Source organism: Macaca fascicularis, chromosome 3 (genome assembly GCF_037993035.2).
Source record: "Macaca fascicularis isolate 582-1 chromosome 3, T2T-MFA8v1.1".
In the NCBI taxonomy this organism is placed as follows: domain Eukaryota; kingdom Metazoa; phylum Chordata; class Mammalia; order Primates; family Cercopithecidae; genus Macaca; species Macaca fascicularis.
This window is the reverse complement of record NC_088377.1, coordinates 171353534-171380361: the sequence shown is the minus strand read 5'-3', so window position 1 is coordinate 171380361 and position 26828 is coordinate 171353534. Positions and strand designations below refer to the sequence as shown.

The 26828-nt window shown below is 40.5% G+C and overlaps 1 protein-coding gene and 1 long non-coding RNA gene across 3 annotated transcripts in view; both read left to right on the top strand.

Annotated features, from left to right (window-relative positions):
• UBE2H (ubiquitin conjugating enzyme E2 H) overlaps positions 1–26828 on the top strand; it is a 120835-nt gene that overhangs the window by 72209 nt on the left and 21798 nt on the right. The window contains exons 4-5 of one of the 2 annotated variants that reach the window (XM_045388364.2): positions 19086–19125; positions 20868–20920. The exons of the other annotated variant lie outside the window; for it this stretch is intronic. Coding sequence (XP_045244299.1) covers positions 19086–19125; positions 20868–20920 — 93 coding nt within the window. The remainder of the gene's footprint in view (positions 1–19085; positions 19126–20867; positions 20921–26828) is intronic. 2 annotated transcript variants of the gene reach the window in all.
• On the top strand, positions 194–19079 carry LOC135970232 (uncharacterized). The gene is made up of 2 exons (XR_010585833.2): positions 194–11282; positions 12192–19079. It is a non-coding gene; the product is annotated as an uncharacterized lncRNA (long non-coding RNA).

The following is a 26828-nucleotide window of genomic DNA, read 5'->3' as shown; positions in this document are numbered from 1 at the left end:
TCTGTGCTTTCAAGACTTGATAATGCCTACAAATGTGTATCATCTTCTCTTAGGGAAGTAGATTTAGCTGAAATATTTGTACAAGCTGTTCTTGTTTCCTCCAGAGGAAGGTTGCATAAGAGAGTTTCAGTCAGTTGTGAGGGTGACCCATTTTCAGGTCATCAACAATGTAATTACTGTTGAGATGTGCTTTAAGCATTCGGAAAGGTTGTGGCTCACTTAGAAAAGGCAAGGATTCCTTTTTGAGTTGCATAGATAGGTGTAAAATTATACAGAAGGACGAGGAGGTAAGATAAACCCAATCTCAACATTCTTTTTAAATCTTGCACCTGTTGTATCTGGGTAGGTGTACTGTTCTTCCTGAGCCAAATTTTGAGCTTTTAAACAATCAACTGTGCAAATTTAGATCAAACATCTTTAATGCTTGGATCTTGGAATTTTGCAGTGTCTGTGTACTTTGTTCTATTTCGTGTGTTTGTGTATGGATGTATATTTTAATTGTATAAATGACCCATATCCATTAGAATAATGTAAGAAAATCTGTAAGCCAAAGTAAAGAAAAATCAAAATGTCTCATAATCTTATCCCTTAAAGGGTGTCATTATTTACATTCTGGCATATGCTCTTTAAGACATTTCTCTCTGAATATTTAAATATATATTCAGTATAATGTGATATGCTCATCTTTGGGACACTCTCCAAATATAGTTTTGGAAAGCTCTCAGTTCCATGATTGCATGAGATGTCCCTTTAAAACAATTTGCATCTGCAAATGAATGGGTATTCTAAATAGTGGCATAGCTACTTTTTGGAAAGAAAAGGAATATAAATAGACACCTTAGGAGGTTATGAACTTACTCTTACAATGCCATTATTGTTTCAAACACTTTGAGCTCTTTTTTTTGGAATTTTACTTCTGTTTGAATATCATAAATGATGGCAAATATTGATGCTTTGAAGCTGGATATGAATTTTTGAAATGACTAACAGTCATTTAAGCCCAAAGAATAAGGTGAATGGAAAAACGAGTAATATCAATTGGGGTATAAAACTGGCCCTCTAGGCACATTGAAAGAGTAATTATAAAACTCCTTTAATCAACTATAACATCGCTGAATATTTGCATAGTTTTCCAGAGAGACTGCTTTGAAATAAATCATATTTTAATCTTTTTCTGATTTACTTGAAAATTCAGACTTTTATGTTTTTCATTCAGAAACATTAGTTCCTAGAGTGCTTAGCAATGCTGCTGGGTGTTACTGTATAGGAGTTAGGAGAGTGTGATTGGTCAGTGGACTGGTTATCAGGACAGAAGTTCTGGCCCTGGTTCTCCTTGACCATGAGAGAGATACTCAGCTGAACCATTGTTTTCTCTTCTAGAAAATGAGATACTAGAATTAAATGGATTCTGCATGTTTGATATGACCAGTATGTTAAAACTCGGAGTACCTGGCATCCTGCTGGACATGAGGAAGATCTTTACTGGTTAGGAGAGAAGAGGAACATAAATAAAATACTACGTGCACTTTAATGGCATGGTTCCATTGTTTTTTAGGAGAGGTGTGAGTCAGCACCTCAATTTAGAAGATAGAGTGTAAGGAAGAAATAAGTTTCTACAAGAAAGATTGTCTTCACAAAAGCTTCAGAGTTGTCGAGGTGTGCATGAGGACTTTAGAGATACTCATTCAGAACCCCAAGTAATCCCCAGTTCATGAAGATTTTGTTTTATGCAAAGAAGTTGCTGCAGAGACTGCCATAGCTCACACTTCTCCGGGTTCACAGTTTTTAGCCTTTGATACTTGCACTGAGCTATTAAGTGAAAGCTTTCACTAAACAGACTTGCAGTTACAGTGTGGGTGAAATAAAGATGAATGATCTCATAGAAGAGGGTAATATAGTATAATTTTTAATAAAAAAAATAAGCAGAGGATACAAAATGGTTTTATGTCTAATCCAAAAGAATGCAGATTAAAACGATAGTACAGTATATGATTTGTCAAACTGGCAGATAAAACAGTATTGGCAAAGGTATTATGATATAGCCAGTCTACCACTATGTATTGCTTGGTAAATATTTTATATCCTTCAAATATTTTTATTTAAAAAGTTTAAAATTATCTAAAAAAAATTTAGCAATCTGCACTGTCAAAAGAATACGTGAATTTTAGTGTTATAATACCTAAAAGTCAGAAGCAACCTAAATGACCCAGTCTGTGATAAAGTAGCTAAGTGATAGTACATCTTAGTGAATAAAATGTTTTACGGCCATTACTCATGTTTTAACACCCTCTTCGAAGGGCTGCACAGGAAAGTCTCTTTTTATATATTACAACTCTAATGTTTTCCCATGCATTTCACATTTGAATGCCAAACTATTGATGTTATCCATAGCTGTTCAGTTAAAGGAAACTAAAAGCATACTATTCTGTAATTTCCAAATAGTCTACAATGTTTGCTTTTATTACAAAAGTAAGTATTTTTAAACATATTGCAAATGTCTTTTGACTGTCCTGTCTGCATTATTGTCTGAGTCTACACTTTGCTGTCTTTTGCTTTAGAAAGCCATCAGGCTCGGCCAGAATTCCCCCCGGTAGCTTGCTTAGGACCTGCCTGACCCACGTGTTTCCCGGCAGCCTCCCTTCTTTTTTCCTTTAAATTTTAATTATGTGTGTGTGTAAGTGCACACACAGTTTTCCTTCCTTTGTTTTCTACTCAGAGTTTAGCCCATCTCAGATACTGTCTTTACACACAACTTTCTTCACTTCTTTCTTCCCCCTTTTTCTCTTCTCTTGGTTGGTTACCTCAAGTACTTCTCACCTTTTTCTTTCCTGCCTGACTCTTCCACTTCCCCCTTCCCTTGTTCCATTTATCTCTTCATATAAACTGAAAAAGGTCCCTCTTTAGAGCTTATAATAATAATGGGAATACTTTTGATAAGCCTAAGCCAAGGAGAAAGAATATAAAAGTCTTCTAATAAAAGATACAGGGCCGGGCGTAGTGGCTCACGCCTGTAATCCCAACACTTTGGGAGGCCAAGGCGGGTGGATCATGACGTCAGGAGATTGAGACCATCCTAGCTAACACAGTGAAACCCCATCTCTACTAAAAATACAAAAAATTAGCCAGGCATGGTGGCGGTTTGCCTGTAGTCCCAGCTGCTCAGGAGGCTGAGGCAGGAGAATGGCGTGAACCCGGGAGGCGAAGCCTGCAGCGAACCAAGATCGCGCTACTGCATTCCAGCCTGGGCAACAGAGCGAGACTCTGTCTCAAAAAAAAAAAAATATATATATATATGTGTGTGTGTGTGTGTGTGTGTGTATGTATGTGTGTGTGTGTATACATACATATACACACACATATACATATACACACACATATACACTATATATATGTGTGTATGTATAAATTGTGTGTGTGTGTATATATATATAATTAAATTCAGGGCTTCTAGCTGTTAAACATCTTGCAACATCCAGAAGTTCTCTTCTGGATCTATTATATTCTCCTTCATATCATATCTACTTAAACACTAGCATTCCAGATAAAATTAAGACGTTGTCATTTTATCTTACATTTAAATGATTATTGGCTACTATGAACAGAATTGTATCCTAATTTCAGATAGAACTATAGAATATTTTAGAATCTTTTGTAAATAACTTTAAGAGTAAAAAACTTTAAGGAACCCTGTCATCATTTATACTTCTTAAAATATAGAAAACTGTGTTATAAGATTCAAGTAACAAGTTTAGAAACCAATTTGTGAAATGCTACCAATCTGTATCTACGTATTTTCAGTGAGGAGGACCCTCTATTAGGAGCAGGCTGTATGCATTGCATCTGGGTTGCAATTTGATGATACCAAAGCTGGGAAGGTAAGAGAAATGAGTTGAGAACAGGATTCTGGAGGAACTGCTGAATGGTTTGCTGAGCGTTGGTAGAATGGTCAGGTACAAAAGCAGCAAGCTCGGGCTGCTGTAGAACTTGATGTGAGGCCAGGCACAGTGGTTCATGCTGTAATCCCAGCACTTTGGGGAGGCTGAAGCGGGCACATCATTGGAGCCAAGGGGCTCGAGACCAGCCTGAGCAATATGGAGAAACCCCATCTCTAAAAAAAAAGATACAAAAATTAGCTGGGCATGGTGGTGTATACCTTTAGTTCCAGCTACTTGGGAGGCTGAGGTGGGAGAATCACTTGAACCCAGGAGGCAGAGGTTGCAGTGAGTTGAGATAGCATCACTGCACTCCAGCCTGGATGACAGTGAAACTGGTCTCAAGAAATAAAAAAAATTAAAAAAAAAAAGAGAATTTGATGTCAGTGGCATGAAGCAAGAACTTGTTAGACCCATTTGAGTAAATGGAGACAAAATGGAAAAAGTCACGGCAATACAATAGTTAAAATGCTCTGAGCTGGCTGGGCACAGTGGCTCACGCCTGTAATCTCAGCACTCTGGGAGGCCGAGGCGGGCGGATCATGAGGTCAGGCGATCAAGACCATCCTGACTAATACGGTGAAACCCCGTCTCTACTAAAAAATATGAAATATTAGCCGGGCATGGTGGCGGGCGCCTGTAGTCCCAGCTACTCAGGAGGCTGAGGCAGGTGAATGGTGTGAACCCGGGAGGCAGAGCTTGCAGTGAGCCAAGATCGCGCCACTGCACTCCAGCCTGGGCGACAGAGCGAGACTCTGTCTCAAAAAAAAAAAAAAAAAAAAGAAAATACTCCAAGCTATACTAGTGGCCTTTAAAATTGGGTCAAACTATCAGGATGGTTCAGGTTGCCCTGTTCCACTAGACTAGACAGCCTGTCAGAGTTCCTCTTGAATTTCCCAGTCTGCCATAGGTTCTTAGTTGAAAGATACTCTGATAATCAGTGTGCCATAATTTTTTTTTTTTTTTGAGATGGAGTCTTGCTCTGTCACACAGGCCAGAGTGCAATGGCACCATTGCAGTTAACTGCAACCTCCGCCTCCCAGGTTCAAGTAGTTCTCCTGCCTCAGCCTCCTGAGTAGCTGGGATTACAGACATACGCCACCATGCCCTGCTAATTTTTGTGTTTTTTAGTAGATACGGGGTTTCACCATGTTGGCCAGGCTGGTCTTAAATGCCTGGTCTTAGGTGATCCACCCACCTTGGCCTCCCACAATGCTGAGATTACAGGCGTGAGCCACCGTGCCCAGCTGATAATTTTTTTTTTTTTTTTTTTTTTTAGCTCATGCAAGTGGTAAAGGGAACTGTGTTAATCTTTTTTATTGTCAGAATAGTAGACTGTTCTGGCATTATACATTTTTTATTTCACTCTGGCCAGAAATGACCTCACACTATTTTTGGAGTGGAGGTTTATAATATGGCTTGACTAAACTAACTATAGAACTTAGACTACCATTTTATTTTATATCTTCCTAGATGGAATCATTCCATAATTACTCCCTCAAGAACTAGCATGAGTAACTTCACTGAGCAGTATTTAAGCAGGGGTGGGCCAGTATTTGGAGTAGAGAGGAGTGTGTCATTCACAAGAGGTTTCAGATTAGTCATTTAACAAAGGCCTATTTGTACCACTGTCTTTTCGCAAATAAAATGAATTCTGGGACTGGGCATGGTGACTAACGCCTGTAATACTAGCACATTGGGAGGCCGAGGCAGGAGGATCGCTTGAGGCCAGGAGTTCGAGATGAGCCTCACCAACATAGTGAAACCCCGTCTCTACTAAAGAATACATATATATATAAGTAAGCTGGGCATGATGGCACGTGCCTGTAATCCCAGCTACTTGAGAGACTGAGGCAGGAGAATTGCTTGACCCTGGGAGGCAGAGGTTGCAGTGAGCTGAGATGGCGCCGCTACACTCCAGCCTGGGTGACAAGAGTGAGACTCCGTCTCAAATAAAATGAATTTTGGGGCTGGGGAGGCAAAATTCCATTAAGATCACCTATGTACTTCTCTAATAACCGTGGTTATGAATTTAGACCTGTCCCAAACAGTTATATAATTGCTACTCTGTAGTGATCTATATCTTTTTTTTTTTTTTTCTCCTGATATGGAGTCTTGCTCTGTCGCCCAGGCTGGAGTGCAGTGGCACAATCTCAGCTTACCATAACCTCTGCCCCTCGGGTTCAAGTGATTCTCCTGCCTCAGTCTTCCGAGTAGCTGGGATTACAGGCATGCGCCACCAAGCCCAGCTAATTTTTGTATTGTAGGAGAGATGGGGTTTTATAGTGTTGCCCAGGCTGATGTGGAACTCCTGACCTCAGGTAATCTGCCTGCCTGCCTTGGCCTCCCGAAGTGCTGGGATTATAGGCGTGAGCCAATGTACCCAGCCAATGATAAGTATCTTTTGAATTCCAGTAGAGAAGAGAAACAAGTTTCTAGTAAGGAAGGTTTTTTTAAAAAAATAAATAGAGATAATGCTATGAGAATATAAGCCACTGTTAAAAGTTCTTTTACTGGTGTTCTGAAAATGACATTTTTCAGGATAGATTTTTTTAAAAATTATGTCTGGCAGCTGAGACTTTGGCTATGGCCTACATCATTTCTTCTAATCAGTTTCACAAATTTAGTGGATACCTGCTGCGAGCTGGGTGTTATTCTGGGTGCTGTGGATGCAGAAGTGAACAAATTGCTCTCTTAATACTCTATGTTCTTTTGGAATGAGAAGATAAAGCAAAATTTAAAACTTCTGATAGCAGCCGGGCGCAGTGGCTTACGCCTGTAATCCCAGCACTTTGGGAGGCCAAGGCGGGCGGATCATGAGGTCAGAAGATCGAGACCATCCTGGCTAACACGGTGAAACCCCGTCTCTACTAAAAAATACAAAAAACTAGGGTGGCGGGTGCCTGTAGTCCCAGCTTCTCAGGAGGCTGAGGCAGGAGAATGGCGTGAACCTGGGAGGCGGAGCTTGCAGTGAGCTGAGATCCGGCCACTGCACTCCAGCCTGGGCGACAGAGCGAGACTCCGTCTCAAAAAAAAAAAAAAAAAAAAAAACAACTTCTGATAGCTTTATGCAGAGAATTAATGGATAGAATAGGTATCTTGGATCAGATATTCAGGAAGGGTCTGACAAAGTAAATTTAAGCTGAGACTTAAAAAGATTAAAAAAAAAAAAAATTAAGCCAGCCGTGATCCTCCAAAATCAGGGGTAAGAGCTTTCCAGGCAGAAGAAATTTTGAATACAAAGGCCCCAGCCTGGAAAACTGTGTAAAATGTGAGGTGTATGACACAGGGGCCAAGCGGCAGGCAGGGTCAAGTTCACAGACCGCTTTGTAGGCCAGGTTAAAGGCTCAACTTTCATTTTAAATGTAGTAGAAAGATTACATAGTCTTCAGCAGGGGAGTGAAATGAAAGGTCTCATTTTGTGTTTTAATGATCATTCTACTGCTGTGGGGCAAGAAACAGTGACGGGATAGAAGCACAGTTATAAAAGCTTTTGTAGCCAGAGATGCTGGTGGCTTGGACAAGGCTGCCAAAGTCAGGAAACTTTGTTCTAGACATACGCTGCTCTGAAGAAATGTGGCTCCATTAAGGAAATCATCCAAATGGGGGTGGAAGATAAAGGGATGGTCTGTTGTTTGTTTTTTAAGATGGGGTCTCATTCTGTTGTCCAGGCTGACCTCCAGTGGCGTAATCTGGGCTCGCTGCAGCCAGGACCTCTGGACTCCAGGCATAGGCCACCACGCCTGGCTAATTTTTTTGCATTTTTTGTAGACATGGGTTTCACCATGTTGCTCAGCCTGGTCTTGAACTGCTGGACTCAAGCGATTGGCCCGCCTTGGCCTCCCAATGTGCTGGGACTGCAGGTGTGAGCCACTGTGCCTGGCCTGTTTCTAATTTTTAAATGGAAGATTCTGAAGGATTTTAAAGTGCTTATTGTAGAGAGATGTTTAGAAAAGGGAGAGCTTGGTGATGCTGGAGTTGGGAAGAGAATTGCAGGAGCATCACCACTGAGAAGGAAGGAGAGAGCAGGATCGGAACCCAGAGGCCTGGTGTTTCAGAGGAGGGGAACATTTGTGCAAGCTGTTGAGGCAGGGAGAAAGAGTGTGTGTGCAGGGAGGAGTTTAGAAATTTTTATGGAAAATGAGGGATCCTGCCAACTGACTTTCATCTTCTCAAAGAAAAGGGACATGGCTATTTAGTGAAAGAACTGGAGGAGAGGGTTAGGGGAACAAAGGGAGAGAAAGAAAGTAGATTTGCAGGATCGTGGTAAAATGTAACAGTCATGGGAGACTGGGGGAGCAAGCCACTAGAGAAAGGAGAAAGGAAGATTGTAGGTGATGCTGAGTCCATGAAAGGCTGTTGAGCATGTTTAGATAAATTGGTATATATTTGTTTACTTATGTCTCTCCTCCCTGCCAGCTCAGTAGATGTGAACTCCATGAAGGCAGTCCCTGGGTCTGTTTTACTACCACCACCTCTGTCCTCCCAAATACTCACTACTCAGGGCCTGATACATTGCCCGTTCTGCAGAAGAATGTTTGTGTGAGTGAATGAATGCCTACCTAGTGGTACCCTCAAGTCCAAGTTGAACAAATGTGAATGATGCTTCCGGTGGTAGATTTGCTAGATGGGCATTTTGGAAGGGAGAGGACAGGAGATTTGCAGAGGGTTGCTTGAGAGTGAGGATGGTGATGGCTCTTAAATCTTAAGCTGAGTAAGAAGCCAGTGAAGATAAGAGGGCTGGTAGGTGGGAAGAAAATGGGAGGATCTGTGGATTACATTTAACAAGTGAAAAAAATTAGTGATTCCTGGGGTGGGAAGCTTTTGGCAAGGATAGGAGATTGATTGGTAGGATAGGAGATGTCTGAATTTGTGATTGGGAATGTTTTGTAGCCAGAGATGCTGGCTACAGAATAACAAAGGTCAGGGTATGTCCTTGGGAGCATGAAGTGGAATGGAATAGAAGAAAGGTCATTGAGGAGAAGCTTAAGAAACAGGCCAGGCACAGTGGCTCACGTCTGTAATCCCAGCACTTTGGGAGGCCGAGGCAGACGGGATCACCTGAGGTTGGGAGTTCAAGACCAGCCTGACCAACATGGAGAAACCCCGTCTGTACTAAAAATACAAAATTAGCTGGGCACGGTGGCACATGCCTGTAATCCCAGCTACTCGGGAGACTGATGCAGGAGAATCGCTTGAACCCGGGAGGCGGAGGTTGCAGTGAGCCGAGATCGCGCCATTGCACTCCAGCCTGGGCAACAAGAGCAAAACTCTGTCTCCCCCCCGACCCCAAAAAAAAAGACCCAGGTGTCAGGAGTATGGTCTGTATTGTCACCAAAAATGACAGGAGTTGGGGCGGAGAGCAACTTGGGGGCCAAGCCAGGTGCTGAAGTTCTCAGTGAGAGAAGCCAGTGGTCAGATGGTCCCTTTTAATGTGAAACCTGCCGTGAGCAGGCTGTAATGTCTAAATTCATTTACCTGCATCTTGCTATTAGCCAGAGTAAAAATAGTACAGTAGCTTTCCCACTCCCTTCCCCAGGCTGCCACCTCTAAGGATAACCCTGCTTTTGCGTGTGCTTGTTACTATCAGAGGACTTGTCCATTTCTTTCTTGAAGTTGACTGACGCCGGTTTTAATTCTGCCTTTGATGGCTCATTATTATGTAATCTTTTCATTTGCTATTTAAACTTCCATCAAACTTGCTGCCTAGGTTAGTTCCTACTCTGTATTGGATGACCTCTAGCTTTTGAGCTGGTTATTCTGACATCTTTTTGGCATTAAATCTATTTTTTTCCCTTTAGGATTTGGTGTCATAATGAAAACAAGTATTTTTGGCTTCCTTTTTCTTTAAACTGAAATTCTTTTGGAAACAACAAAAGCAGTGTCTTAGTTCTTTCTAAAAACCTGTTCACAGTTTGAGATTTGCTTATATTCCTGGTGTTGGTGAAAACTGTGTTGTTAAGTGGAAATTTAGAGATTATGACATCCAATTTGCCTGATTTTAAGGATGGAAAAAAATGAGGCTGAGATGTATGACTACTAACTAGTTGCAGAGTCCGTCTTCTGGCTTCCAGGTTAGTGTGTGTGTGCTCGTTTTTTAACTATACCAAATGCAGTCAGGATTTTTTTTTAATCTAATTTTTGCTTGCACATCAAGAAAGGATGGTCTTTTTAATAATAAATATGGGGCACATGTTCTCAGGACCTCCTGGGGCTGTGTCACAGAAATAATAAATATTAAAAATAAAAATTATAATTGTATTTTCCATTTCCAGGGTGACAGAGTTACGGGAAACATATCTCTAAATAATAATATCCTCTCATGTTCTTGACACTTGTAAGAGCATTAAGAGATGGACACATAGGGTAAATATTAATCAGTTTTAGGATGAGGACAGCAAGATGAAATTACTTGTTCGTTAAACTTATTAAGCTAATTCTAACATTACTGCATGGTTACTGTATGCCAGTTACTGTTCAGATGCTTTACCTATATTAACTCATTTAATCTTCACAATTAATGATGTGTAGATGCCATTATTTAACCTAGTTTTAGGAATAAGGGAACAGAAAGGCAAAGAGATGAAGTAGATTGCTCCAGAGGCTCACACAGTGGCATTTAGGCATTCTGACTGGAGCCTAGTCCTTTTAAAAAATGTATTGTTACATCAGTTACACACATTTTTGGGGTACATGTGCTATTTTGGAACATGTATGCAATACGTAATGATCAAATCAGGGTAATTGGGATATCTGTCACCTCAAACATTTATCTTCAGCTCTAAAAGAGTGGTAGAGAGTTGTAGTTGGGTCTTGTGAGTTCAAGTCCAATGTGTTCTGTACTGTATTGTCTCTGACCATGAAAATAAATACTGCCTGATCCCAACAGTGTGGTTATATGAACGACCAAGTGATCGAAAGATAAACTATGGAAACAAGGCAGAAGTTAGTCTCCCAAAAATGAAACCATAGGAAAATAGGCCAAAGGTTTTTGTAATCCACTAGGTTGGTAGAAGGGTTATGCTATTGAAGGATAATAACACTTCACCTTTTCTTAGTTATAAATGAACTTTTCTTATCCATCTAGCCCATTCCTCAGACTCCATATTATCAGAGAGAAAGGAAGAAACAGAAAAGAGGACCCCTTTTTGAGTTTAGCTCTCCTGAACACACACAGGATGAGTTCAGAAGTTCATATGACACAGGGCATTGAGAGTGAGCTCCTTGCCTGGTTCCTCACCCGAGAAGAGACCGGCCCAGGTCCATCTCTCCTGAGTAGGAAAGGCTCAGCTTTCTGAAGAGATTTCTACCTGGGCACAGGCTGCCTTGGGCAGGGCCTGGCTGTCTGAGGTAAGATGAAAATCTATCAGATTGTGCAGTACTGCGCACGGCTGGCAAATGGCTGTCACTAGTGGAGCTGGCAGCCCCCCCCTCCCACTTACTCAATTGGAACACCCCAATTCTGGTCACCCTGTGTGCTAGGAACAGAGATCCAAGTTATTACCCTTAAATAATTTGTAGTCTGAGATACTGCAAGGGAAGATGAGATTCAGTCTTTAATAATAATATTTTAAACAATTATACTGACTCAAAAAATAGAATTAATCAGTTTGGTTGTGAATATTCTACTTTATGTGGGCAGTTGTTGTGAAGATAGACAATCAGAATAACTTAATGTATTTACTTAACTGTTTTCTCACAGGAATTCATAAGCTTATAATTAAATTGCATCAGCCACAGCTGCCTGAGCCACCTTAGTCTAGGCTCATTTTATCCCTGGGATGTAGCTGCTGTTTTGGCCTTTGGTGCTCTTCACCTGTTTATCATAGGGTGGATTTACTTTGATTCACAAGTCATTTGTCTAACCTCTCATTTTGTCAAGATAATTCCAGGTGAAATTTCTGGTGATTGGCCCAAAGTATTTCATCTACCCACAAATTTGATCATTATCCTCTCAAATAAAGGGAACAAAGATGGAAAATAGGTGAAGCTTGGCCTCATTTATTTACATATTGACCCCAATGTCTGAAGTTACTCAGAAGTGTGTACAACTCTATATAGACCCCTTCCTGGAACTGGACACAGAGGCTGAAATAAAAACCAGTTTTCAGCATGACTTAGCACAATGTTATTTATGTTCACTGCCTATTAGCCTATGGGTCATGAGATTTGTTATTCTAGAGCAGTTGAGTATTGGAGTGAAACAAGCAAAAGCAAGGCATGTTTTTCTATTGTAATCTGTGCTTTTTATTTTTTAAGGTATATGATAATAGTTTTACATCAACTAAGTGTGATCTGGATTCCTTCTCCAGAATTATAAATTACCTAATTCCCTTCTGCTAAAAGATGCAGGACAGAGAGGGTAAGCTTTTTAGCTGGATATTTATTCCTGTTGTACGATCCTCCTTATCCCCTTTAACGAGTGCTAGAACTACGCCAGAGTATAACTGTCCAAAAAACTTAAAGGAGTTCTGATTTTTATCTGGTCAAATCACTGAAATATGTCATTAGAAAATGCCTGGTAGTGGCCGGGCACGGTGGCTCACGCCTGTAATCCCAGCACTTTGGGAGGCTGAGGTGGGTGGATCACGAGGTCAGGAGATCGAGACAATCCTAGCTAACACAGTGAAACCCCATCTCTACTAAAAATACAAAAAAATTAGCTGGGTGTGGTGGCCGGTGCCTGTAGTCCCAGCTACTTGGGAGGCTGAGGCAGGAGAATCGCTTGAACCCATAAGGTGAAGGCTGCAGTGAGCCGAGATCGCACCACTGCACTCCAGCCTGAGTGACAGAGTGAGATTCTGTCTCAAAAAAAAAAAGAGAAAAGAAAATGCCTGGTAGTGAATAAAATCTTAAATCATGTAGATTAAAAATAACCTGCTACTTCTACTTATGTTGCCATAAAAGCAGTTTTCAAAATATGTTCTCTTAAAATATCTTGAAAATAGTTCCTGGTCTAATGGAAACAAGTGTTGGGAAAATTCTCTTGTTGCAGACATATTCATTAGTGTGATGATAGCATTGCCAAAAGGAAGGAGAACATGCCAGGGCCAACACACACAGTCCTGAGAACATTCCTTCTCTGAATTTCTGGCCCGTTCTTTCTCTGTCTCCCTTCTCCTTGTCCAGGAGCTCCATTGTTGGCATCATTATCCAGAATGTAAATGGCTTTGCCAGAAACACTGCCCACAGCTTGTCTAAGAACAAATGTCAAGGAGATATGCTCTTTTCCATGTATTTGCTTTGGATATTTTTCTAACAATTAAAAAAGCCTGAGGGCCGGGTGCAGTGGCTCATGCTTGTAATTCCCCACACTTTTGGAGGCTGAGGTGGGTGGATCACTTGAGGTCAGGAGTTCAAGACCAGCCTGGCCAACATGGTGAAAACCCCGTCTCTACCAAGAAATACAAAAATTAGCTGGTTGTGGTAATCCCAGCTACTTGGGAGGCTGAGGCAGGAGAATCTCTTGAACCTAGTAGGCAGAGGTTGCAGTGAGCTGATAGTGCACCACTGCACTCCTGCCTGGGTGACAAAGTGACCTTGCCTCAAAAAACAAAAAAAACCAAAAAACACCTGGTATTGGAAGAGATCATTTTAGTTTAGAAAGTAGGAAGTTTCTTGATAGAGTTGGTCTGGTTGTGTTCATTCCTCAAAGGCAAGATTATAAACTGTTTCTGCCTACTTTGGAAGAGTCGGAGGGTTTGTTTTGTGGCTCCTTATGGTATTTTATCATGTTGGTGGTTTTGTATTCTCTAGAAAATTCCTGTACTTAAAAATGCTGCCTTACAGAATTAATTTCCTTTAAGGACTTAACTCTTGGATATTTCCCCTTAATTCCTCTGTTCTCAGAGTGCTTGCCATTGTTATTAAATGCCAGATTTTTAGAGCTGATAGGGCCTTTAGAAACAGAGTAAGAGAGGAGAGTTTGGAGATCATATAGTTCAACTATTTGTCTTCATAGCTAAGGAAACAGACCCCATGAGGTGCAGTGCCCAGGGCCTGCAGTTGATGAGTTAGGGCTAGAACCCACGTCCCTGTTGAGTACTTTGCTCTTCGTGGTGTGATTCTGCACTCTGTCCTAGTGCTCAGATGATGTTCTATACTTAGCAGGGGCACTGGAGACTGAGCTCCAAACCATTTATTACTAAAGTGTATGTTTACCAAGTCCTTTTTGGTTCTGTTATTTATTCCTGTACTCAACTAAGCCAAATCTGGATTTAATTGAAAACTGTATAGACACTGTTAATTCCAAGTGTGCTCTTCAGGCCATGTCCAATGAGGGAGCCACCTTAGTCTTTCAGAGACCATTTTGATAAACATTTAAAGCTTACCATAGTTATTTTTTTGACTTAACACCTTTAAATGCCCCGTGGCATCCGATTGTTGAAGCGTAATGCCCTGTAGGATTCCCATTTCGTTTAGGTTGAGATCTGCCATTCCCCAGCACTCAGGTGAGCTGATTGAGCTGTTCTCCAACTAACCTATTTTAGGACACAAGCTATTTGTTAAACAAGCCAAGTATGTGAATATGTCACTGTTCAGGCACTAGTCTCAGTGGCCCCCCATCTCCCTCAGAATAAAAGCCAACGTCCCTAAAAGGGCCCCGAATGCTGATCACCTCTGTGACATCACTTCTCATTTTCTGTACTTTCTCAAATCCCTTCAGTTTCAGGAAAAAACTTCAGAGCATCAGGCAAGCTCCTAATGTACTTTGCACTTGGCTGTTCCCGCTATAGAGACCTTCTCCTCTCCTCTTGGTACCAGGTGGCTCCTCTTTCACCTCCTTCAAAGCAACTCACCTTCTCAGCAAGTCCCTTACTGACCATCTCATTTAAAACTGCCACCCCGCCCCAACCTTTCCATTTCTGTTCCCCTCCTCTGCTGTGTTTTTCTCCATAATGCTGGTGACCTTCTAATGTAGGACTTATTTTTTCTTTTTTTTTTTTTTTTTTTTTTTTTGAGACGGAGTCTTGCTCTGTCGCCCAGGCTGGAGTGCAGTGGCCGGATCTCAGCTCACTGCAAGCTCTGCCTCCTGGGTTTACGCCATTCTCCTGCCTCGGCCTCCCGAGTAGCTGGGACTACAGGCACCCGCCACCTCGCCCGGCTAGTTTTTTTTTTTTTTGTATTTTTTAGTAGAGACGGGGTTTCACCGTGTTCGCCAGGATGTTCTCGATCTCCTGACCTCGTGATCCGCCCGCCTCGGCCTCCCAAAGTGCTGGGATTACAGGCTTGAGCCACCGCGCCCGGTCCAGGACTTATTTTTTCTAAAGACCTCTCCTTACAGGTATTTCCCCTTAAGTCCTGTGTTCTCAGAGTTCTTTGAGTATTGGTTTTAGTTTATTTAAATGAAAACTTCCCAGTGCTTCTCATCTGTAGCCAGCATTGGGAACTTTTGCCATAGACGTGCTTCATTAAGTGTTAGTTTTGAGAGTTCTCACAGAGGCAGAATTTAAGTATCAAGAACATATTTTTAATTCTTTTTTTTTTTTTTTTTTTTTTTTTTTGAGATGGAGTCTTGCTCTGTCACTCAGGCTGGAGTGCAGTGGCCGGATCTCAGCTCACTGCAAGCTCCACCTCCTGGGTTTACACCATTCTCCTGCCTCAGCCTCCCGAGTAGCTGGGACTACAGGCGCCCGCCACCTCGCCCGGCTAGTTTTTTTGTGTTTTTTAGTAGAGACGGGGTTTCACCGTGTTCGCCAGGATGGTCTCGATCTCCTGACCTCGTGATCCGCCCGTCTCGGCCTCCCAAAGTGCTGGGATTACAGGCTTGAGCCACCGCGCCCGGCCTTAATTCTTAATAGTAGCTTCAAGCAATGTTTTTCATATAGTAGGACCATTCTCTTGCATTAAACCACATAGTGGCTCAGCATTGTTCCCTACTCATCAGAAAGCTTCCCTGCAGTAGTGATAGCAGCATGTTCCTATATATAACTGATTTTGAGGACCATGCACCTTATAACCTGAGGTTCCTCTGATTTTAGGGGGAGGATAATGAATTTGTATTATTTGAATAAGAGTGTTAAGATATGAGTTTTCAAATAAAATGGTTAGTTTTACTGACTTTTTCTTAAAATAGTGCAGCACTAGTTAATGTTTGTATAATTAAGTCTATTTTAGAATATTTGATTCTATGTATAACTTTTTTTTTGGAAATGGAGTCTAGCTCTGGCTTCCAGGCTGGAGTGCAGTGACATGATCTGCAGAGGCTCACTGCAGCCTCCACCTGCCAGGTTCAAGCAATTCTCCTGCCTCAGCCTCCTGAGTAGCTGGGACTATAGGTGTGCCACCACATGCCCGGCTAATTTTTGTATTTTCCATACAGATGGGGTTTCACCATGTTGGCCAGTGTCAAACTCCTGACGTCAAGTAATCCGCCTGTTTTAGGATTCCAAAGTGTTGGGATTTCAGGGGAGAGCCACTGTGCCCAGCTGAAACTATGTATAACTTTTTATTTGAAAGTTTTTTTACTCTCAACTATTAAAATTACACATTGTAGAAATGTCAGAGAGCCAAAAGTGCAAGTAGAAATAATGGGAGAATCTCTCAAAGATGACAGCCATCGACACCTGTTTTCTAGCCTTTTCCTATTGCTGTGGTCCTAGTTCTGTTCAGGTGTGATGAGATTTGAACAGTGCAGTGGAGAAAATCCTACCACCACTAAGAATTCTGCACTGTTAACATTTGTACTTACTTTCAGTTTCTTATTTATGTGCATATGTTTTAAACAGAGCAAATAATATACAAGCACATTGTCCCTTTTTAAAAGGAATATATTAATAGTGTAAAAAAATAATATACAAGCACATTGTCCCTTTTTAAAATGAATATATTAATAGTGTTACATAAAGTCTTTTTTTTTGTTTTTTTTGAGACAGCTTCGCTCTGTCGCCCAGGCTGGAATGCAGTGGCGCTATCTCGGCTCACTGAAACCTCCGCCTCCTGGGTTCAAGTGATCCTCCTGCCTCGGCCTCCTGAGTAGCTGGGACTACGGGCACATGCCACCACCCCCGGCTAATTTTTGTTTTCTTTTTACTAGAGACGGGGTTTCACCATGTTGGCTAAGCCGGTTTTGAACTCCTGACCTCAGGTGATCCACCCACCTTGGCCTCCCAAAGTGCTGGGATTACACGCGTGAGCCACCATGCCCGGCCAGATAAAGTCATTTTTAACCACTGTTTCCCATTCTGTTCCCTATTCCCATCATGACCCCAGCCCTGGTGCCCTAACTGAAACCATTACTTTTGCAAATTTGGTACATGTTGGTTCAGTACAGTTTTCCTATACTTGTTACCATGGAGAATAGGTAGTATTGCTTTGTTTTAGTTTATTAAATAACCTCAGGCTGTAAATATAACATCCTGCAACTTAAAAACGCAAACAAACCTTAGCTTTAGATGTATACAAGTTGATACACATTGATCTACTTCATTACCCTTGGCTACGTAGGACTCAAGTAGATGGATGTACTCCCCTTTATCCAACCCTATCCATTGACAGGGTTGAATTTGGCTCTTGGCTTTTATAAATAATACTGCAACAAATACTCTCATGGGTCATCTGGGACATGTGTATTAGTATTTTTCTAAAGTTATATAGAATTTTTTTACCCTAATTTTTCTCCTCTTAATACCAAGACATGAACATTTCCCATTATTAAAATGTCTTCATAAACCACATGCTTCTTAAATCTAGACTAATTTCCTTAATGAAAAATTAATATTGGACACAAAGCTTTTTTTTCATCAGAGTAACTTAAATATCACATGGGCCCTCTTGATTGTGGTAGATAGAAGATTATGCTGTTTCAACACAGAGCATTTAAAAACAAAAGCTAAAAGTGTGAGTGACTAGAGTGGTCTAAGACTGGACTACTTGGACTTGGTATTCTTATCTCCTGTTTTCTAACTCAGGGGAAGTTTCTGAGGTTTTTGGAGACAGTCTCTGTAGCACCTCACTTGAGGCTCCTCCAGTGCCATTTCTCTGCATCTTTCCTGACTTCCTGTTTTATTCCCCCTACTGTGTCAATACTTTATTCAGATTGCAGTTATTTATTGGTGTCTCTTGTCCCACTGCCACAGTGACCTCCTCAAGAATAGTGAACTGTCTTATTTTTGTACCCTATCCAAGCACAATGCCTGCAGTGTAGGCATTGTGAATGCCAAGCTGAATGAATGAAAGAGAGACTATGGGGATGGCGGTGAGGGAGGGTGGGGGTCGGAGATAGTGGTGGTGATACTCACCTTAATAAGGAACTTCAGATACTGAAAGTGTGGAACAGAATGAGAGTCCTAAAAGGAAATGAAGTGATAGGGATGACAAAATGACACCTTTGACAATGGATCTCTGCTTTAGAATATTGCCATTTGCATATATACTGACTGATTGAATCTCTGGTTTTATTAATTTCTCCTTGAAGTTTAAATGGCCAGATAACTATTAAAGTGTGTACTTGGTTTGCTAGGAAAAGTTTTAAAAACTTAAACCTCCAACAGATATAGCCAACTTAGAGATTGTTTTTTTTTTTTTTTTTTTAACTCCTTGCTTCATTTCTTGGTTGCCCCAATTTTAATCAAAACTGGGTTTCCCTGAATGAGTGGACTAATGTTAAAGGAAATATTTTGGTCACTGTTCTTATGAAATCCTTTGTGGTTTGAAGTGGTATTCCTTTAGCATTTCAACAGTTTCATTCATGTTCCGCGCACAGTGTAGCCAAGTGATACCAGTAAGTGAGCTTCAGAAGGAGAAGTTCAAATGCAGAACCTCCAGATTTAGAGCTTGAACAATAAAACTTCTGGGAGGGAGAGTCAGACTTTTATCATGACACTGGTTATGAACCATTTAGTAGTATAATTTATCTTTGGGCAGTATCTTCATAGCTCAGAAAACAGTTGCTTTAATGATTATTTTGTATAAGAAGCTGCATTTCTCCCAGCTTGCTTTTTTTGTTAATAGAACGCTGATGTATTCTAAGTAATTGGAGCTATCAGGAGAATATAATGTTTATCAGTAACCAAAGATCTATGGTTGAAAGTAGTGATTTATAAGTATTATCACCTTTTCCCAATACTGAAATTGTTTCCAGTACTGCAATACTTTAAAAAACTAATTGTTCTCTGGACACTTTTTGCTGCTAATTAACATCTCTTTTTACAGGATTCATGAATAAAATTTTCCATCCCAACATTGATGAAGCGTAAGTAACTATTTTAAAATGTTTAAATTTTAGCAGCAACTGCTCTTGATTAGCATTTCTCTCTCTGTTATAAAAAGCCTCAGTTATCGTTTTGGACCTTATCAGGAGTTAGGACTGTATGAATGGTCATGTAAATGATAGAATCCAAAGGATATGAGGTCCTCAATACCTTAGTTCACATTCTGCTATTGTACCACTTAGTCTTTTCCATTGTCGTGACTGGGTCCTTCATTTTTCTTGTTATCCAGCAAACAGTAGTAATATTCCGCATCTCAATTCTCTTTGTGTAGACACAATTCAGAGATGTGTTTTCAGTCTATGGATTGACTGTTTTCAGACCTTATAGTATTTTCTTTTTTTTTTTTTTTTTTGTTTTGTTTTTGAGACGGAGTCTCGCTGTGTCTCCCAGGCTGGAGTGCAGTGGCGTGATCTCGGCTCACTGCAAGCTCCGCCTCCCGGGTTCACGCCATTCTCCCGCCTCAGCCTCCCAAGTAGCTGGGACTACAGGCGCCCGCCACCACGCCCGGCTAGTTTTTTGTATTTTTAGTAGAGACGGGGTTTCACCATGTTAGCCAGGATAGTCTCGATCTCCTGACCTCGTGATCCACCCGCCTCGGCCTCCCAAAGTGCTGGGATTACAGGCTTGAGCCACCGCGCCCGGCCTTTTTTTTTTTTTTTTTTTTTTTTTGAGACGGAGTCTCGCTGTGTCTCCCAGGCTGGAGTGCAGTGGCGTGATCTCGGCTCACTGCAAGCTGTATTTTCTCGATTCTTGAGAGTAAGGCAAAATGACTATAGATTCAGTTAATGAATCTTATTTATCCCCTTCTTTCCTTCTAATATTTTATTAATGATACTTTAAAATATTCCAACATATCCTGTTTTATACTTCTAGTGCTGTTTAGAATATATTATTATTTGGGATGCGGTTTTAATTTGTCATGGCACTAAGTTTTGCTGTCTCTCACAAGCATATCTAACAGGTTTTTCTGAACCCTGTGTGAGTAGGTTGTATATATACATACATCATGCCCCTTAGTCCTTTAATATTAATACTTTGTTGTATCAGTTATCCTAACAAGGATATTCTCTTATCTGTCCACAGTATATAGTTGTCAGATTCAGGAATTTAACATTAATGCAATACTTTTTATTTAATCTACTGCCATATTCCAGTAACTTACTTTTTAGCACTTTTTTCTTTCAGTAAAGGATCCAGTCTAGAATCACACATTACATTTAGTTGTCAGGTTTCTTTAAACTACTTTAATCAGGATTAGTTCCTCAGCCTGCCTTTTTCTTTTATAAAATTCACATTTTAAAATAATATAAACCCATTATTTTATAGATTGTTCCTCAATTTGGGTTTGTCTGATGTTTCCTGTTCATTAGATTCAGAGCATGAACACGCTTAAGGCCAGAAAACTACAAAGTAAGATTGTATCTTTCTTGGGGTATCACATTCAGAGACATACAAGGTCTGTCTGCCCCTTGTGTTCTCAGCACCTGGTTCAGGTGTTGTCTGGTTTCTCCATTGTATAGTTACTATTTTCCCCTTTCAGTCTGTAAGGTGACACTTTAAGACTTTGTACTATTCTGTTTCTCATCATAGTTTTCCCCAATTGGGATTCTTTTTTTCACAGATCTATTAAAAGTATTTCTCTTGATAAGTAAAATTAGTTGCCAGATACATGCAACTAACTTTCTAATTTTTAAAAACATGCCATTCTTTCCATCTGTTTCAGGTCAGGAACTGTGTGTCTAGATGTAATTAATCAAACTTGGACAGCTCTCTATGGTGAGTTTGGCCATGGAATATTTTTTGGAGATGTTGAGACATTACCTTAAAAAATGTTATTTGGCCTTTCTTTTCTGGTTTAAGATGTTTTGTTGGTAATGGGAAGGGATTTTTGAGGGACCGACTGGGAAAGTTTGATCAGTGGAAAAAATATTTTCTCTCAAGTACAAATATATCAGTTTAGCTGTGGAAATTTAAAATGATTTTGTGAGATGCCAAACTTAAGGTATAGTGATACAGGTGCGCACACACGAATACGTGTGCAAACATATGTATGTATTAGAAGCACATAATATATATATTTTAGTTTTAGAAAAAACTAAAACTACTTAGGAATGTCCCTCTGAAATGAGAGAGAAATGATATAGTAAGAGGTTTTAGGGGATCATCTTTTCAAAGGCCAAAACTTCCTTATGAAGGAAGAGTAATTTAGCCTTACCTTCAGTGCTGAAATTGACACCCCATCTCCTACAGGGAATCAACAAATGAATTGCCCAGCTCTGCAAAGTACTATGCTGAATATCACAGAGAGTTATAAAGAGCATCAGGCCTTTCCTCCTTATCACCTGGTTGGGGAGCTGAAAATATTTTAAAATATAGTCGTCCCTTGGTATCTGCAGGGGATCAGTTCCCAGACCACCAGCAGATACCAAAATTCGTGCTTACTCAAGTCCCACACTCATCCCTGCAAAACCTGCTGACATGGAGGGCTAGCGGTATTTATTGAAAACCACATGTGAGTGGACCCATGCAGTTCAAACTGTGCATGGACCCATGTTCAAGGGTCAGTTGTACATTTGAAGTTAATTAGGGATACAACAAATAAATTTATTTTTCCCTCCACTTGTCCAAATCTCAGGCTTCGTAGAGTCTCCCTACTCCAGTGCTCCTACCCCATATACTTCTGCTGATTCTCCAGCTGGAAGTAATCTCTGGATACTGTTACATTTTATAGCTCCTTTTTTTATGGCCCACTTTCACTTTCTACTGTGTATTTGTTGTTTATGCCTATTTTTTTGTGCTACTAGATTATTTCCTATCTTAAGGGCTATCAGGTGTATGTCTGATTCATCTGGAAGGCCCAGGATTCTTATCACAGTGCCCTTCACAATATGGGTTGAAAGAATGAATGGTACAGGTAACAGTTGCTGAGAGGCACAAGAAAAGAAGGGAAAGCTCAGTTGAGGCTGAGCTTAACCGGGGATGGCTGCTTCTTGTTGAAGACTTGTGTGACCTTTTAATGGTCTGAGGTAGATAAGACTTCTTAGTCCAGCCACAATTTGCAAGTTACCTTTGCCAGATATCCTTGAATTACGTTGGTAAATGAGAATCACAGAGAAAGGTTGGTCAGCAGCAGAACACAGTTAATCACTGCCTCCACCTGATTGTGCCATTCAAAAATTATTTTCTCTACCTGGAATGTTCTCCCCTGATCTTTGTGTGGTTGGCACCTTCTTCACTCATCTCACATATCACTTCCTCAGAGCAGTTTCCTTTCCCAGCCATTCCATCTGAAATGACACCCCTCCATAGCACAGCACCCTGTTGTATATATTTTTTTAATTTTAAAATTGTTTTTTAATGCATAGAAACAGAGTTGCACTCTGTTGCCCAGGCTGGAATGCAGTGGTGTGATAATAAGTCACTGCAGCCTTGAACTCCTGGGCTCATGATCCTCCCACCTCAGCCTCCCCAGTAGCTGGGACTATAGGAGCATACTACCAGGCCTGGCTAGTGCCCCATTTTCAGTAAGCTTCTGAAACTGGTATTTGTTTATTGGTATTTGTTTATTGTTTATCTTATCACCTTGGATTGTAAGCACGACAAGTAGGGACTTCGTCTTGTTCTTGTCTTTCTCTCTCTCCACGCACATGCGACTATAACAGTGCCTGGTGCACAATAAGGGTTCGACTATTTGTTGTCTTTTTTTTTTTTTTTTTTTTTTTTGAGACGGAGTCTCGCTCTACCGCCCAGGCTGGAGTGCAGTGGCCGGATCTCAGCTCACTGCAAGCTCCGCCTCCCGGGTTTACGCCATTCTCCTGCCTCAGCCTCCCGAGCAGTTGGGACTACAGGCGCCTGCCACCGCGCCCGGCTAGTTTTTTGTATTTTTTTAGTAGAGACGGGGTTTCACCGTGTTAGCCAGGATGGTCTCGATCTCCTGACCTCGTGATCCGCCCGTCTCGGCCTCCCAAAGTGCTGGGACTACAGGCTTGAGCCACCGCGCCCGGCCTATTTGTTGTCTTAATGGGTGAATTAATCATATCCAGTACTGTTTAACAAGAGAGTTTTAGGGGAGATGGTGGCATCTAGTTGAGGCAACAAGAAAGAACATACACTCTGAGCTTGATTAAATGGATTCATTTTAAGATTTTTTTTTTGGTAAAAATGTCTCATGGCAGGCTGCCTGGAATATCTGATGTAATGATGTGTTTTCTTAAACTACATTCACATTTTAGAAATGTACATATCAAAATACTGCAAGCTGGTTCCAATTACAATGAAGTAAATTGATGTTTAGTTTTGCTAAACCTTTTACCATTGACCAGAAAAGCTTTGTGGAAGATGTTTGCTGACTGTCAAGTGCCTCATGTCTCAGAACAGATTTTTTTAAAAAAAATAACAGTTTCACTGAATTCACAGACATGCAACTCACCCATTTAAAGTGTGTAATTCAGTAGTTTTTAATATATTCAGTTATATGCAGCCATCACCACAGTCAATTTTAGAACATTTTCATCACCTCAAAAATAAATGTGTACCCTTTAACTATTCCCTACCTACCCCCCAGCCCTAGGCGACCACAAATCTGCTTTTTGTTTCTGTGGATTTGCCTGTTCTGGACACTTCTTAGAAATGTAATTATATAATATGTGGTCTTTTGTGACTGGTTTTTTTCACTTTGCATAATGTTTTCAAGGATGATCCGTGTTGCATGTATCAGAATTTCTTAAGGCTGAATAATATTTCATTGTATAGATAAACCACATTATTTGTCAGATAATAGACATTTGGGTTGTTTCTGTCTTTTGGCTGTTATGAGTATTATAAATATTTGTGGACAAGTTTTTATGTAGACATGTTTGCATTTCTCTTGGGTATATAGGAGTGAAATTGCTGGATAATATGTGTAACTATTTGAGGACTGATAGACTACTTTCTAAAGTGGCCAACATGAGTAAGTTTTCATCACATTTATAAAATGTTAGCGTATGTTCTTATATTAACTTGCAAAGCATTTAATAAGCAGCAAGAGTTAAACCACGTTGGTCCAAGTGAACTGAAAGCAGACTTCTGTGTTACATGTGTATGAGTTATTGAACATGTTCCATAATACAGGTGTGTGGGCACACTAACAGGTAAGTGCAGGAAAACAAGAAGAAATATTTTCAGAGTATACTCAAAAGTATACTGAGCATGGGAGAATTGTTTTGACATTTTGCTCAAAACTATTTCTCAAGAAAATTCAACATTTCTTTCATGGAAAGTTTTAGGAACAGGTAAATACAATTATATAAAGTACCAGTAGAATATGTTCGTTCGGATGACCTTGAAGTATTTTTTCAGACTTATCTGATCTTGAGATCTGAACTGAATTTTTATTACAAACTGTTAAAGCCTCTGGCATTGAAGGTTAGTTCATAATTGGTGAGTTCTGAATCACTTCATTTCCTGCAGTGGTTCCTGAGAGAATCTGAGTTCAAAGGACCGCCCCCACCAACCCCTGCCCCGCCAAAAAAAAAAAAAACTAACACTACATAACTAATAGGAGAAAGTTGGCATGTCAACATAAATATTCAACTGAAAAACAAAAGGCTAAGCCTGGCACCTAAAACTTGTTTCAACACTTTCCTCTGCTGTAGATTTGATGAGGGAGCAGGGAGTGGATTGTGAAATTTCCTGCCCTTTACCTTGCCCCAGGGCATTACTGTGCTGTGGGTTATACATATTTGTAGCATAACAGCAATTCACAGTTGAAATTTCAGGTTTATGTTAATCATAGCCTAATATTAAACTGCATTCATGTTAGCAGTAAATTTAGTCCTCTGTCCCCTCACACCCCTCCCCGTCATTGATTTCTGGTAAGCCAGTTGACTCATTGCTTCTGTTCTTACCCTGTTTTCTCTTTGCCAAGTGTATGTGCAATTTGTTTATTCAGAGTTCAAAATTGGTATAATTGTGGTTTACTCACCCAGTAATTTTTAATTTTATATTATTTAACCTTACAAGAGAGCTAATTATAGTGAGGAATCGGATTAATTTTGTAAAGATGCTTGTCATCAGTATGAAGTTATCAAGTCTGAAGTTATCTATTGTTATTCTTATGACATTAAACAGAAAGTAGCAAATGACCAAATTGATTGATTTTGGCTTCCTGCATGATAGCATCTTTTTTTTTTGCATCCCTTCCTGCTCTTCCAGACAGCAGTGACAGAAGCTCAGAGAAACATAAAATGTAGCCAAGGGGATCTGGATTTCCATTTCAAAACAAATTAATTTTAAGGACTGATAGGAGAGTTCATTAAGCCACAGGTAGCTTTTTAAGCACTCTTCTATTTTCCAGTTTTCCTTTTTTTCTCCAAAATATATTTTATCCGTAGTTGGCTTATCACCCTGCACTCCTGGGGGCTCAGGTGCCTTCACTGCAATACAGCTTTAATCTCTCTCTCATCCCATCCTTCTGGACAAGGCATGCTTGATGCCTGCAAATGTGTTTCTCTCTCCAACTTTCGTTTTATTCATTCTTTTACTTGGTAAATTATGTATATGATGGATTAAGTTGTAGGCTGGGCACAGTGGCTCACACCTATAATCCCAGCACTTTGGGTGGCTGAGGCGGGCGGATCACCTTAGGTCGGGAGTTTGAGACCAGCCATGACCAACGTGGAGAAACCCCGTGTATTTCTACTAAAAATACAAAATTAGCTGGGCATGGTGGTGCATGCCTGTAGTCTCAGCTACTCGGGAGGCTGAGGCAGGAGAATCGCTTGAATCGCTTGAACCCGCGAGGCGGAGGTTGCTGTGAGCCCAGACTGCACCATTTCACTCCAGCCTGGGCAATAAGAGCGAAACTCCATCTCAAAAATACAAAAAAAAAAAAAAAAAAAGTTATGGAGAAGTGAGGTGGAAGACAATTTTCTTATGAAATTGGGCAGTTTACATTTTCACCCTTAGGGTTGCCAGCCAGTGGACTGGATACTTGTACTCTTATTTTACTGGGCAGAAAAATCAACATTTGGGAGAAGTCTTCCCCTAGAGTTATCTGGGGAGTTAGTAACAAGCAAATTAAATTGACTACAACAGAAGGGAATACTTCAAGGACTTTGAGATTAGGCAAGAGATAAAATTTCTTTCTTTTTTTTTCTTTCTTTTTTTTTTTTTTTTGAGATGGAGTCGCGCTCTGTTGTCCAGGCTGGAGTGTAATGGCGCGATCTCGGCTCACTGTGAGCTCCGCCTCCCGGTTTCATGCCGTTCTCTTGCCTCAGCCTCCTGAATAGCTGGGACTACAGGCGCCTAAAATTTCTTTTACCGGGCATTTAGAAATTTAAAATACAAATTTAACACGTATCCCATCCCCTTTTCAGTCAGATAAGTCTGTGAATCTTCCCAAATAATTCAGATTTTGGCAGAAGGTGTATCTTAAAATAATGCTTTATGCTGGATTAGTGCATGCTGTTTCTAAACATTTTAGTGTAATTACACAGATAAGAAATACATGTATGTGTCTGCATGGATGATTGGCCAATTACTATTTGAACAGCTTGAGAACTTCGGTATTGGTCTGTCCATGTTGAATCATGAACATCATCCTGCCTTTGGAACAGCTGGATATCATTATTTCTAGATAGAGGCCAAGTAGAGCAATTCTGTCCAGTACTATTGGGATAATGTCACCTGTTATACATAATAA